This window comes from Artibeus jamaicensis, unplaced genomic scaffold (assembly GCF_021234435.1).
Source record: "Artibeus jamaicensis isolate MK-2021 breed Jamaican fruit bat unplaced genomic scaffold, CSHL_Jam_final contig_387, whole genome shotgun sequence".
Taxonomy (NCBI): domain Eukaryota; kingdom Metazoa; phylum Chordata; class Mammalia; order Chiroptera; family Phyllostomidae; genus Artibeus; species Artibeus jamaicensis.
The window spans coordinates 15370405-15383845 of NW_026521812.1; the positions used below are offsets into that span (position 1 = coordinate 15370405).

At 37.6% G+C, this 13441-nt stretch overlaps 1 protein-coding gene across 2 annotated transcripts in view; it reads left to right on the top strand.

Moving 5' to 3' along the window:
- Positions 1-11028, top strand: part of CEP85L (centrosomal protein 85 like) — a 130526-nt gene extending 119498 nt beyond the window's left edge. For both annotated transcript variants that reach the window (XM_037128902.2, XM_037128908.2), the window contains exons 11-13: positions 3089-3196; positions 5373-5607; positions 8310-11028. In XM_037128902.2, coding sequence (XP_036984797.2) covers positions 3089-3196; positions 5373-5607; positions 8310-8473 — 507 coding nt within the window. In that variant the 3' untranslated portion in view covers positions 8474-11028. The remainder of the gene's footprint in view (positions 1-3088; positions 3197-5372; positions 5608-8309) is intronic.
- The last annotated feature ends 2413 nt before the right edge of the window (positions 11029-13441 follow it).

Genomic DNA, 13441 nt, shown 5'->3' on the forward strand with positions numbered 1-13441 from the left:
GATATTGAGCATCTTTTCATGTGTCTCTGAATCCTCTGTATGTCCTTGGAGAAGTGTCTGTTCAGGTCATTTGCCCATTTTTTAATTGGGTTGCTTGTCTTCTTAGAGTGGAGTCAGGTAAGTTCTTTATATATTTTGTCTGAGATATCATTGGCAACTATGTTTTCCCCTATGGTTGGTTCTCTTTTTATTTTAATACTGTTTTCTTTAGCCATGCAGAAGCTTTTTATTTTGATGATATCCCATTTGTTTATTCTTTCCTTTATGTCCCTTGCTCTAGGGCACATATCAGTAAAAATGTTGCTGCTTGAAATATCTGGGATTTTCCTGCCTATGTTCTCCTTTAGGACTTTAATGGTGTCACGGCTTATATTTAAATCTCTTATCCACCTTGAATTTATTTTGGTGTATGGCGTAAGTTAGTGCTCAAGTTTCATTTTTTTTGCACATAGCTGACCAGTTTTCCCAACACCATTTGTTGAAGAGGCTATTTTTACTCCATTTTATGTTGCTGCCCCCTTTGTCGAATATTATTGACCATAGAGACTTGGGTTTATTTCTGGGCTCTCTGTTCTGTTCCATTGGTCCATGTGCCTGTTTTTATGCCAGTACCAGGCTGTTTTGATTACAGTGGCCTTGTAATACAGTTTGGTATCAGGTATTGTGATCCCTCCTACTTTGTTCTTCTTTCTCAAAATTGCAGCAGCTATTTGGGGTCATTTATAGTTCCATATAAATATTTGAAGTGTTAGTTCTAAGTCTGTGGAATATGCCATTGGTACTTTAATAGGTATTGCATTGAATCTGTAAATTGCTTTGGGTAGTATGGACATTTTGATGAAGTTAATTTCTCTGATCCACGAACACGGTATATGTTTCCATTTGTTTGTGTCTTCCTTAATTTCTTTCTTCAGTGTTGTGTAGTTTTCTGAATACAGGTCTTTTATTTCATTAGTTAGGTTTATTCCTAGGTATTTTATTTTTCTTTTTGCTATATTGAATGGGATTTTCTTCTTGATTTCTGCTTCTGCTGTTTCATTGTTGGTATACAAAAATGCCTTTGATTTCTGGATATTGACTTTGTATCCCACTGTTTTTGCCAAATTTATTTATTAGGTCAAGCAGTTTTGGGTAGAATCTATAGGATTTTCCATGTACACTATCATGTCATCTACAAGCAGTGATAGTTTTGTTTCCTCTTTTCTGATTTGGATGCCTTTTATTTCCTTTTCTTCTCTGATCGCTGTGGCTAAAACTTCCAATGCTATATTGAATAGAAGTGGTGAAAGTGGACAACCTTGTCTTGTTCCTAATCTTAGTGTAAAAGATTTTAGTTTTTGCCCATTGAGTATGATGTTGGCTGTACGTCTCTCATATATGGTCTTTATTATGTTGAGGAATGCTCCCTCTATTCACACTTTGCTAAGTATTTTTATCATAAATGGGTGTTGTACTTTATCAAATGATTTTACTGCATCTCTTGATATGATCGTGTGATTTTTGTATTTGCTTTTGTTTATGTGATGTATTACATTTACTGATTCGCAAATATTGAACCATCCTTGCGTCCCTGGGATGAATCCCACTTGGTCATGGTGTATGATCTTTTTGTTGTATTGTTGGATATGGTTTGCCAATAATTTGTTGAGGATTTTAGCGTCTGTGTTCATCAGTGATATCGGCCTGAAGTTTTCTTTCTTTCTTGTGTCTTTATCTGGTTTTGGAATTAGGATGATGCTGGCTTCATAAAAAGAGTTTGGGAGTCTTCTATAATTTTGGATTTTTTTGAATAATCTGTGAAAGATAGGGGTTAGCTCTTCCTTAAATGTTTTGTAGAATTCTCCTGTGAAACCATCTGGTCCAGGGCTTTTGTGTGTCAGGAGTTTTTTTTTTGATGACTGCTTCAATTTCATCTGTTATTGGTCTGTTCAGGCTTTCTGCTGCTTCTTCATTGAGTTTTGGAAGATTATATTTTTCTAGAAATTTGTCCATTTCACTTAGGTTTTCAAATTTTTTCACATACAGTTCTTCCTAGTAATTTCTTACGATCTTTTGTACTGTGGTATCAGTTGTAATCTCTCCTCTTTAATTTCTGATTGTTTCTGTTTGGGTCCTCTCTCTCTCCTTTTCTTGATGAGCCTGCCTAAAGGCTTGTCGATTTTTTTTTTATCTTTTCAAAGAATCAGCTTCTGGATTCATTGATCCTTAGAATTGTGCTTTTAGTCTCCATGTCATTTAATGCTGCTCTGATCTTAGTTATTTCCTTCCTTCTACTTGCTCTGGGCTGTCTTTGTTGTTGTTCCTCGAGTTCTTGTAGACATAGGGTAGGTTGTTTGAAATGTTCCTGTCTTCTTTAGGTAGGCCTGTATTGCTATGAACTTGCCTCTCAGGACTGCCTTCACTGTGTCCCATAAGTTTTGGGTTGGTGTGAGTTCATTTTCATTTGTTTCCAGAAACTTTTTAATTTCTTCCCTAATTTCATTCTTGACCCATTCATTGTTTAGTAGCATTCTATTCAATCTCTATGATTTTGAGTGTTTCAGGTTTTTAGCATTGTGTCTGGATAATTTGTAACTTTGTAATGGAGTTAAGAAAGAGGTTAGTTTATCAAAGCCCCATAATAGGCCTTTGCCCTGAATTCAACATTACATTCACTTGGATTACTGTGTCCTGAGACAGGTGTTTAACTGTGTTTCATATGATAGAAAATAGTGACAGGCTTATGATCTTACTATTTGGTATATTATTAATTATAGGAAAAATTTTTTAAGAGGTACAGATTTGCTAATACACTCCCAATACATAATAAAATGAGAACTCTTTGCAATATAGCATTAAATAGCAACTTTAGATTTAACATGTTCTACCCAGATTAAAAACTTTCTTAGAAGAGATGGTATTTTTCCCTATTGCGGTCATTTGTTCTAGGGATAAGATATGGTTTAACTTAAACCTAAGCCCTTCATCTTCCGAGGGGCTGGGAAGGGTAGTTTGTCTAAAGTATTCGGAGCCGGTACACTTGTTACTAGAGAATTACATTTTGCTCTCAGTGTTGACATGCTTTGCTCTCCAATTCTCTTCATTCTAGTCTCTGCAAGGGAAACTTTCTGAAGAAAAAGTGACCACACAAAAGATGATGGAAGAGTTGGAGAAGAAAGAAAGAAACCTACACAGATTAACAAAAACATTGCTTGATGTGAGTAGAAGAAATTCAAATTACTTTCAAAGCGTGATTCAGTACCTATTTAAGTTAAAATAAATGCTTATCTTGTACATACTCAAAAAACATTTTTAAATTGAGGACTTGATTTTGACATGCTAGTTAATTAAATCTATTAGGTTTCTTACGAAAATCATAAGAAGACATTTATTTATTTATTTTCTCTTAGAATACAACTCCACAGACCTTACTCTGGCAAAGTCACATGTTCGATAGAGATTAGGCCCCAGCACCATGGACTAGGGTGTAAATGGACTAGAAATGAAATTACCCCAGAAAATCCATAAGGAAGGTGCTGTCATTGGAACAGATCACACTTTCTTCACTTAATTAGGAGATGGAACACTTGGCTTGCATTTAAGGACATGTTACATATACAAATACTACTTACTTTAAAATTTTTAATCACATCATGATATGTATCACTTTAACGTTTCAGAATGCATCTCCAAAAATTAGGACATTTCCTATGTAACCATTCCACCATTGTCACACCCAATAAGAATAGTTTTTCTTGACATTCAGTAATGTGCCCAGTCTTCATTAAGATTGCTCCACATCTTTATAAGTGTTTTTTATAGTGACTCTAAACCAGCCTTCAGTAAAGATCATGAGTTGCATTTTATTTTGTCTCAGGAACCCAAGGTCTTTTTCTTCTCCCATATTAATGACTTGTTGACCAAACCGGGCCTGGTGTCTCATAGACTTGGAGATTATCAGAGTTCTAGATTTGTCTGTTTGCTTCCTCCTGGTTTCATTTGTCTTGTTCTCTACTCCCTCTGTTTCCTTGTCAGCTAGAAGTTACAGCCAAAGGTATCACTAGTTTCAGGTCAAACACACTTGGGCCTGAATACTTTGCAGGTGTGGGTCATGTCCTCAAATTGTGCGTGGTTGGTTATTCTACCATAAGGGACACCAATACTCATCTTACTGGGTTAAGGCGCCAACAGGAAGATTTTTTCCAGTGTGATGATGTTAGAGTCTCTGCAAAAGCGGGTTGTCTGTGGGGTGATGCTTAGGCCACTGTGTGGGCACGTAGTTTGCCAGCCCCCTTTTCCCTTAATGGTTCTAGTGTCCACCAGTGATTAGTGTTTGAATTACTGGATGATTAAAAGAATAGTATTTTTTCTAATTATATCATTCCTTTTATGCTTACTAGCTGGCACTCATCTCTTTTAAAAATATATGTATCTTTTCCTCATCAACACAGGCTATTTGGTTATTCTGAAATGCAGTCCCAGTTGGAAAGCTAATTAAGCTGACCTTTCATTAGTGGGATGAGGAGTAGTGAGGGCAGTGTGGGGGTGAGGTGAGGGTGACTTTCTCAGAGTTTAGTAAACCATGACTTCATATTGAGTCTTCCAAGTCAATTCAATACTTTATACTTGTTTAGGGTATTTTATTCCTTCTTTTATTCTGTGGTTGTATTTTTCTCCTACACTGAACATTTTGGCTCCTGTTAATATAATAACATATGTACTTTTTCCTCAATATACAAAAAAAGGTGCAAAGTATCTAAATTACTATGCTAATAATAAAACTACAGGATGGGGTGTAGAGTTTCCTTTGTTCTTAAAATAAATCGATACCATATTATCTCACCTTTGACAGGAACCTAATCAACAAAACAAACAAACAAACAAAATATAACCAAAGACACTGAAATAGAGAACAGGGGGACAGTGACCAGACGGGAAGGAATTTCTGGGGGGGGTGGAAATGGGAGAGAGGTGATGAGGGTGGCGGAGGGTGGGCTGGGATGGGAGTAAAAGGCAGAAAACTGTACTTGAATAACAATTAAAATTAAATAAATAAGGATGAATTCTTAGAAAAACAAAAATAAAATAAATCGAATTATAGAAAAACACATACACAACCAAGATGCTCGTTGTGTGAGAGCATGAGAGACTCCCACACACTAAGACCCTGGATTTCTGTGTCCTCCGCAGGATCAGCTGGCACAGAGGTACCTTTTCCACAATTTAAATTACTTTTCTCTTTTCTTTGTCACTACTCTGTGTACAGTTGGTGAATGTGCATATAACATTCCACTGTTTTGTTTCTAGACGTGGGAGAAAAGTTACCCTTGTCACGTTTGAGTGCTTCTCCTCTGTTCTAACCACCAGGTTTTTGTTATCTGTATTCACTGCAGAACCAAAGACAGACAGAGGAGACGTTCTCTCTCTCGGATCAGGGCCAGGAAGCCGACCAATCCAAGCAGCAGACGGTTCTTTCCAAACGACCACCACTATTTGATTTGAATGTGATTGATCAGCTCTTCAAGGAAATGTCCTATTGTTTGCTTGACTTGAAGGCATTGTGTAGTATTCTTAATCAGCGTGCTCAGGGCAAGGAGCCTAATCTTTCATTATTACTGGGAATCAGATGTAAGTGGCTAATGACTTGTCCTTATGGTATTGCTTAACACTTAGAAACTGTCTTCGTGAGTTGGGAACTTTGACTGCATTTTTCCTATTTGCTTTTAATCTCCATTCCTACATAGACGTATAAATCTCTGAATCAGTCTGTGGGTCTGTGAATACTTGGTATTACTTCAGTGCTAGAACTTACCTCATTAGACTTACAGAAGTGAGCAGGGCGGTAGTTGATATGGAATGGCACTCCCCAGGGTGCCCGTGAACTTGCCCAGTGGAGGACTGTGCCAAATCGGTGAGTATGTGATTGAAGTGATAATAGGTGTGATTTCCTGGTTACCTTTCTAAAGAGTCGTTCTGTTTGCTTTCATGGGGCAAAATATTGAAGGAAAAAACACTCACCTGCTTTCCTGTGTAGTGTATGTTCTGTGGCAGTTTTCACGGCCTACAGACCTGTCGTTCCTGTCATGCACACCTGCTCGCTTCATCCCTCTCAGTGTGACACCCACCAGTGGTGCCTCTGTCCTGCCTTCCTCCGCACGAAGCTGTGAGAGGAAGGTCCTGTGTCACTTCCCTTCTGTGCTGCCGTTACAGGGACACTCACCTCTGCCTGTGGTTCTAAATTGAAATAGTGCCTTGTCGGTCTCCTAAATACAGAAGAAATGGGCTTCAGTTAGGAGATATGAATGGAGTAAGGTCATAAGATTTATACACCAACGTGTTTTGAGTAATTCCCTTAAAATGTTGGAAATACGTACCTAGAGAAGGGATTAGTTTTTTTTTTCAGTCTTATCAAAAAGATTCCACCATCTTGCTTCATAATAGTTACTTTGTCAAACCAAATATGTAATACTCTTGATCAAAGTGTATCACTTGTTAAATGAAACCTGTAACTCTGTTCAGAGATAGCAGCAGAATTTTCCCCTTTACTTCATAGATGTGTGTTCACGTATACAAGCAGGGGTAGGTAAAAAAACGCGAGTATATTCACACAGTACATACTCAGTAATGCCTCCTTGAGTCCAAGCACCGAGGTACTGACAATGCAGAGTCTGAACACAGCCCTTCTCACTCATAAACCCAGTTCTTAGGGCCTTGTGGTAAATATACTTGAGATGTGGACAGGCACAGTGGGAGCTCAAGGGAGAGCTGTTCAATCTACGGGGTAAGGGCTAGGAAGGCTCTGCGGAGCAGCCGGTATTGGCTAGAATCTTAAAGAAGATTGTAGGTGAATATGGGGTGGTTTAGTTAGCAGTGATCTCTTGAAACAAAAAGCAAGAATTCACTCTCAGAAAACATGTTTTTCCACCATTTCAGAGATGGTCACTCTTTCTGTAATCTATATTTGCACACCCCTATATAGTATTTATTACCTTTTTCAGTACTAGGTTAAGAGAGATTTCTTACCTGATAAGAATAAAAGGGAGATTTAAGAATCTTGCCACATTCACCTCCCATGAACACTCCTTCCAGTCTTTAAAATTTAACCCCGGAATTCTTTTGAATTCTCATCTCACCACTCCATGGATTATTTATTTGTTGATGCTGCTCACGCATCCTTCTTAAACTCTGTGCTGCCATGGTTGTGTGACGTCATTCTCTGTGTTCCGCTCCTGCCGTGCTGACTGCTCAGCCTCAGTCTTCTGTGGATCACTCTGCCACTTCGGTGTTGGCCTCCCCAGGGACCTTTGGTGGTCGGTTGTTTGTTTCTCTTTGAATGTATTTTCTCCGAAGAATCCCACCCGTGTCCTGTTGTGTGTTCTGCCATCACTATATCTGGAACCCATATAGGCATTTATCTCTTACTCTGCCTAGCACGTCCCTTCTGGGCTCCTGATGATACTGATCTGTACCTTAGACCCAGCTGCTTCATAAGCATCACAGGCTCAGTCTGTCTAAAACAGAGACTACTTTTCTTCCCTCCTCTCAGGGAGTAGCACCACCCTCCACCTGTCACCCAGGTTTTACCCTCTTTCCCCCATTGTGTGTCCCATACCCAACCTCTGGCCCCAATGCAAGGTGAGGGTGACTGGGCTCTGTCATTTCTGTCGGTTTCTTCCACTTCTAGTGCTTATTCCTACCATGGCCTCTTCTTTGCACTGTTGCCTTAATTCAGGCTTTCCTCTGGACTGGTCTGTCTGTCAGCCGACTCACCCTACCCCAGACCGTTTTCACACCGCTGCCGGAGTGATCTGCTGTGACTGTGATTCCTGTTTCCTAGTCCTTACACTGCGCCAAAGTGGAGATTGGTAGCTCGCACCTGTCCCTTCAGCCTTATTTCTTGGCACTCTCCTCTCTCATAATTTGTGCTCTACCATTTTAGAGCCGGTTACTGATTTTCCTGAAGTTTCCTCAATTCTATCAGACTGTGGTTTTCCACTTCTGTCTATACCTTTGCTTAGTCTGCTTCCTTGGCCCACCCAGTTAAGCCCAAATAAAGTTGTTAGAGCACACTCTTCTTTACTTTTGGAATACTGTTGTCCATTAAATGTGTTGAATTTGTATGCATTACTGTAGGAATTTAATGCATTTAAAAAAAATTTTAAGGACCCAGTAGATAAGATCTATTTAATATTCAATGACGCATAATTTAAATCTGACCCTGACTGGTGTTCAGTGTACAACATCATATTGCCAGTGATAATTAAGTTGAAAACCTTAAAATGTCATTGTTTAAAAAAGTGTCCGACGGCCTCTCCGTTTCATTTCCGCAGCACTGAACTGCTCAGCTGAGGAGGCTGAGAACGACCACGGCCCAGACACACTCACCAAAAAGCTCTCAGACGTGTGCCAGCTGCGGAGGGACATCGATGAGTTAAGGACTACGATATCAGATCGCTACGCTCAGGACATGGGAGACAGCTGCATCACTCAGTGACCGCGCGTTGGTCCGACGGCAATAATGACCCGTTGTTGAATGCTGCTGTGTTACAGTTCTTCGTGTTCCTTTTCAGGAGCCATGTCGGTCTACGGCCCCTGAACGCACCCGGTCTCGTCTGATCTCTGCAGGAGCCATGTCGGAATGTTGCAAGTGACATATGCCTTGCACGTAGGATTTGTGTGTGTGTGTGTGTGTATTTGTTTTGTTGGGGGTGGGGTGGAATGGGGATGTACAGCGGTCTCAAAGGAGCTTATCTAATCAGGACAAAAATCAGATTACCATTTGAAAATGTGATAAAGTATGTAAGAAAAAAATTTTGTATATTCAAACTACTGATTGTAGGACCAAGCTGTGAAGAGTGCCCTTCAGATAAAAGGGGTAGGATTTCTTTTTATCTTTTGTTTGTGTGTGTATGCACGTGTGTGTTTATTCACAAAAATGATTTCTAGGGTCAAAGCAAAGCTTCTGAGAAAGGCACATACTATTTATTCTTATATTTCTTTTCTTTCCTTTCATGTAGAAGCTTTTGTTATACTTTAGGGTTTTCAAAAGCTGGCTGAACAAGAGTTCCAATAGCAGGCAAGTGTTCTGATAGCACAGGAGATCCAACCATGTGTTCTGAACACGCACCATGCTGAGATGATGAGGTGGTGGGCCTGGCTGATTGTGGTGCTGTCGGTAGGTCAGTCAGCTGTTCTTCAGAGCAATTGTGGGTTGCCTTAGAGGTGTGAAGTTTTGATGTGATGATCTGTTCCACTAACAGTAATTTATCACAAGGCAGTTTAACATAATTCAAACTTAATCTTAACATGTCCTTTACTATTTACAGTTTTTTACTTATATGTTATATACTAATATAAGCAAAGCCATGTATAATTAATGCAGACCTTTAAAGGGCCCTTGTCATTGTTGTAAAAGAAAGATTAACAAACTGACTCTGGAACAATAGCTTATTTATCCAAACCTCAAATGTTTACATGTTAGCAGTTTATGTATCTGTTTTAAAGTTGAAATTAAGAAAAAGCCAACCTGTCTTCCTTACATCAGAATTATCAATAGCATAAAACAAAATCTAAATCAGGTGATATTTCAGTTCCTTTTCTTACATAAATTATATTACAAACAGGTTTTTTCATAGAATGCATACTTGGTCAGGTCCTACTGGAGTACATGATATTACTATGAAATGCAACTGATACTTAAGTAAACATGCAATCATTTAAACTTCTAAATGAGTATCTCCCTATTTTAGTTGGTATTGTGGAAGGACTATATGTTCTATTGCTTCCAGAGCATTCATTACATTCTTTTGAGTGTATTTTGCTGTGGCAATCATTGTCCCTTACCGGTTGGTTTGTATTCTTGATGCAGCCAACTGTCATTTAAGCTGAGTAAGAGGTAGAAGGAATAAGGGGTGTGAATCAAGCAGGATAATATTGTCTTGCATATGAGCAGGTCACATGTCTGTTTTCTGGCCAGGCTTCTATACCACTATAAAGGCTGCTCCTAGAAAAGATTCTTCTTAAATATTTTCAGCAGTGAAAACATGTGGTATAAGGCCAGGAAGACATTCAGTTCAGAATTTGCCTCACATACAGCTCTTACTAAGTCACATGATAGTTGTACTGTAGCAGTAAGTTACAGTATGTTGTGAGGACATCAAGCTTGCCTTCTCTTCAGTGCCTGAGTCCCTGCTCTTCTTACTTCTTAGGGTCTGGGCACTAAGAACTCAGTGCACTGTAGCGATTCTGCATCCCAAGGCCCCTAACACTAGTAAGGAGGGACTTAGTCACTGGTAAGAACTTGGCTTTCTGCTGTGTTCATTTGCTTTTTAATGTAGGTGGGTTGAAGACATTCAGGGAGCAGTAAATTTGTACCCAAAAATCTGATGCAAAGAATTCTGCCTTTTAAAAATTAATATCTATAAAAATGACCCATTATAGTAAAATAGATAGTAGCATCTAAAAGAGGTAAGTCAAAAATGCAGCATGCCTTTTGTATTCTCTTTGCATAGAATTTCCTCCCCCTGCCCCCAATCTCCATAATTTGGGAAATAAAGGCACCCTAAAATATAGTACTAATGAGCAAATAATCACTGATTTATTTGGATCAGTGGATTTTTACTTAAATGTCTCTTAGGTTTTATATGTTTGAGGATTTTATGGTTATTACTATTGTTTTAAACAAACTTTTGGTCATATGTTTTAATCTGTTATAGATATATTGGGATAAAGTATTTTATTTTTTAAAATAAGTTTTCTAAAAGTTCTACAAAATTTGACTTAATTCATATATCTTAAGGTAAAAAAAAATTAACTTAGTGGAAAATTAACAAACTACTGCTGATGTATTTTATTTTCCAAAATAAACACGCCCTAAAAAAGGAAATTAAGATATGATAGTTTAAGTATAACTTTGAATTATAACATGTAATCTCTTGGATTCTGGAGTTTATGAAAGGACATGGATAATAGACTTTAGAGAGTATTTGCAGGGGAAGTCAAGCTACTAGTATTCTGAGTCATCAGTATTTAATTTTGATTTTCAATTTTTATAAAATTTCTCCTTCCAAGACAACCTGTTGTGTTGGTTGGAGCTAGAATGTTCTTGGAAGTTATTGCCGTGACATTGGTCTGGATACAAAATTACCTAATTGTAAAGTAAATGTGTTGGAAAATTTCCTTAGAAATGACAACTTTTAAGTTACACTTTTGTGAATTTAAATGGTTGTCTTCTAGGGAAGTAGCTCATGCAATATCAACATTTATTATCAGTCTTCTGGGTTTTCAAGTTGAGCTTATTCTGCCTCAGTCAGGTTAGGGCAGGGATAAAGTAACTGTGGGCTCAGTGAAAGAGCCGCGTTGCCTGTGCAGGTCAAAAGGCACAATGGCTGTCTTCTCATTTGATGTCAGAAAAAAAGGATGACTTTAGTTAATTGTTAGCAAATTTTCAGTGGTCTCTCATGTTAAAAAGCTTAAGTGTATTGACTAGCAATTCATGCCTGGATTTTTCTTTTTAATAAGTGTGGCCCTGTATTATATTTGAAATAGGATTCAATATTTAATGTTAATAATATTATATTTTGGTGAAATTTGTTTTGGTTATAACAGTTTATGAAACTGAATTAGATTTCTTTTAGTTTGTTAGAGACAATCTCAAGGGCTGCAAGTATTGCTAAAATGGGTATTTTACATTTGTGACTTATTAATGAATTTAGAAATTAATGTCATAGTTCAAGACTTATTAATAGGAGTCTCTTAAAAGATATTTTTAAAGGAACTATTTTATTGGGAAGACATGTTTTTATATCAATAGTAGTTCATTGACTAGCAGCTGAGAACCTGGACTGTGTTTTTATGTAGTATAGTTCAGCTCAGGCATACATTTAGTTTGGATTATTTGCATTCTTTTACATAAATTTCCATCATTGTAGATATGTAATTACAGTAATAAGCAATTCTCATAACCATGCTCACTTAGACTATATCATTTGAAACTGCTAGTAGCTATGGCTCTCAGAGCCAAAGTTAATTTATTTCATTTCCACTTTTAACAATTCTTTTCACTGTTTACAAAAAACTATTACTTATTTGGTATATAAAGTATAATTTCCAACTTCACCCTAAATGCCATGGTGGCATATTGCTGTATGGTCATATTATACATTTAATAATATTTAATCATGAAAGGGGAAAGATTTGGGATTTTTTCTTAAAAGAAGTTTTGAGTATGCTAAGGATGTAGTTTCAAATCAATAAGTCATGAACAACACTCTTGCAGCTGCATACCGAGAGAACCTTTCGTGCCTTTGCCTGCAGTAAGCATTCATTTCTATTTTACGTGAGCTCTAAGAATGTCGAAGATTATTGCACCTTGTTCTTCTGTAAGTAGACTGATTAAGGATTGTTTTCTTAAAGCAAGGGGCAGGTTTTCATTACTAGGTAGATAATTTAGTAAACATGAGAGGAGTTAACCAGATATATGTGTTTGGAGCTTATCCTTTTCCCCATATGGTAAGCAGGAAACTCCTTTGGAATGTCACTTCGTGTGTTTGTGTGTGTGTGTGTGTGTGTGTATGTATAAATAGTTATTTAAATACATAAGCATAAAACTTAGCATCACATCGGTGTGTGATGGCAAGACGTGGTAAGGTGCTCGGTGGTTACGTGAAAAGCACAGCAGAGTGTATAATCAGTCCTTGTGGCTGGTGGACTTTGTGAACTAGGTTCAGTTTTTGAACCACCCAGAATACCTCATGTGTAAATACAGTGGTCATGACTTAACTGAAATAGAGTCGTTGTAAAAAGAATGTGAAGCCACAGGTTGGCTTATGCCTTTTGATCTGTCATTCTTGCCTCTTTTTTTGTAAAGGGGCTGGTTTTTCTGTTTTTGTTTTTTAATAGGGTTTACAGCTAGAATTTTGAATGCCAAAGTTATATTTATTAAATTTAAAAAAAATTTTCAATGTTAATGGCTAAGTATTTTTCCACTGGACTATTGTTTGTTGATGTTGGAATTTGTATTTACAGAGAAATAAATTTTTTATAAAAAAATTTATGTCTTCCAAGAGTCTAATTTTAATATAACAATGTATTTGGAATTTCAGATTCTCCTGAATTTTCACTGATAAGAATATGCTGACTTGCCCTTTAGGTGAAAGCTTTCTATAAATGCAAGAGCAAATCTGTGACTAGAAAGTGGAGACTTTTACTTTAAGTCTGCCTTACAGTTTCTTTTCAGTTGCTGAAAAGCTTTCTCTCATGGCCTTCCCATGAAGGGCACTGAGATTTTCTGATGATAGGTGCTATATCAGGCATGCCTGTGTCCATTTAGCTAATAGTGCTGGGTCCCCCTTTTGAATTTCTAAAATCTCTATTTATATCGGGAATATTTCTCTACCTTTCCAACAGACAAAAACTAGTTTTAGTTTTCCATATTGTTGAAAGGTTGAACTTGCAAATCAAA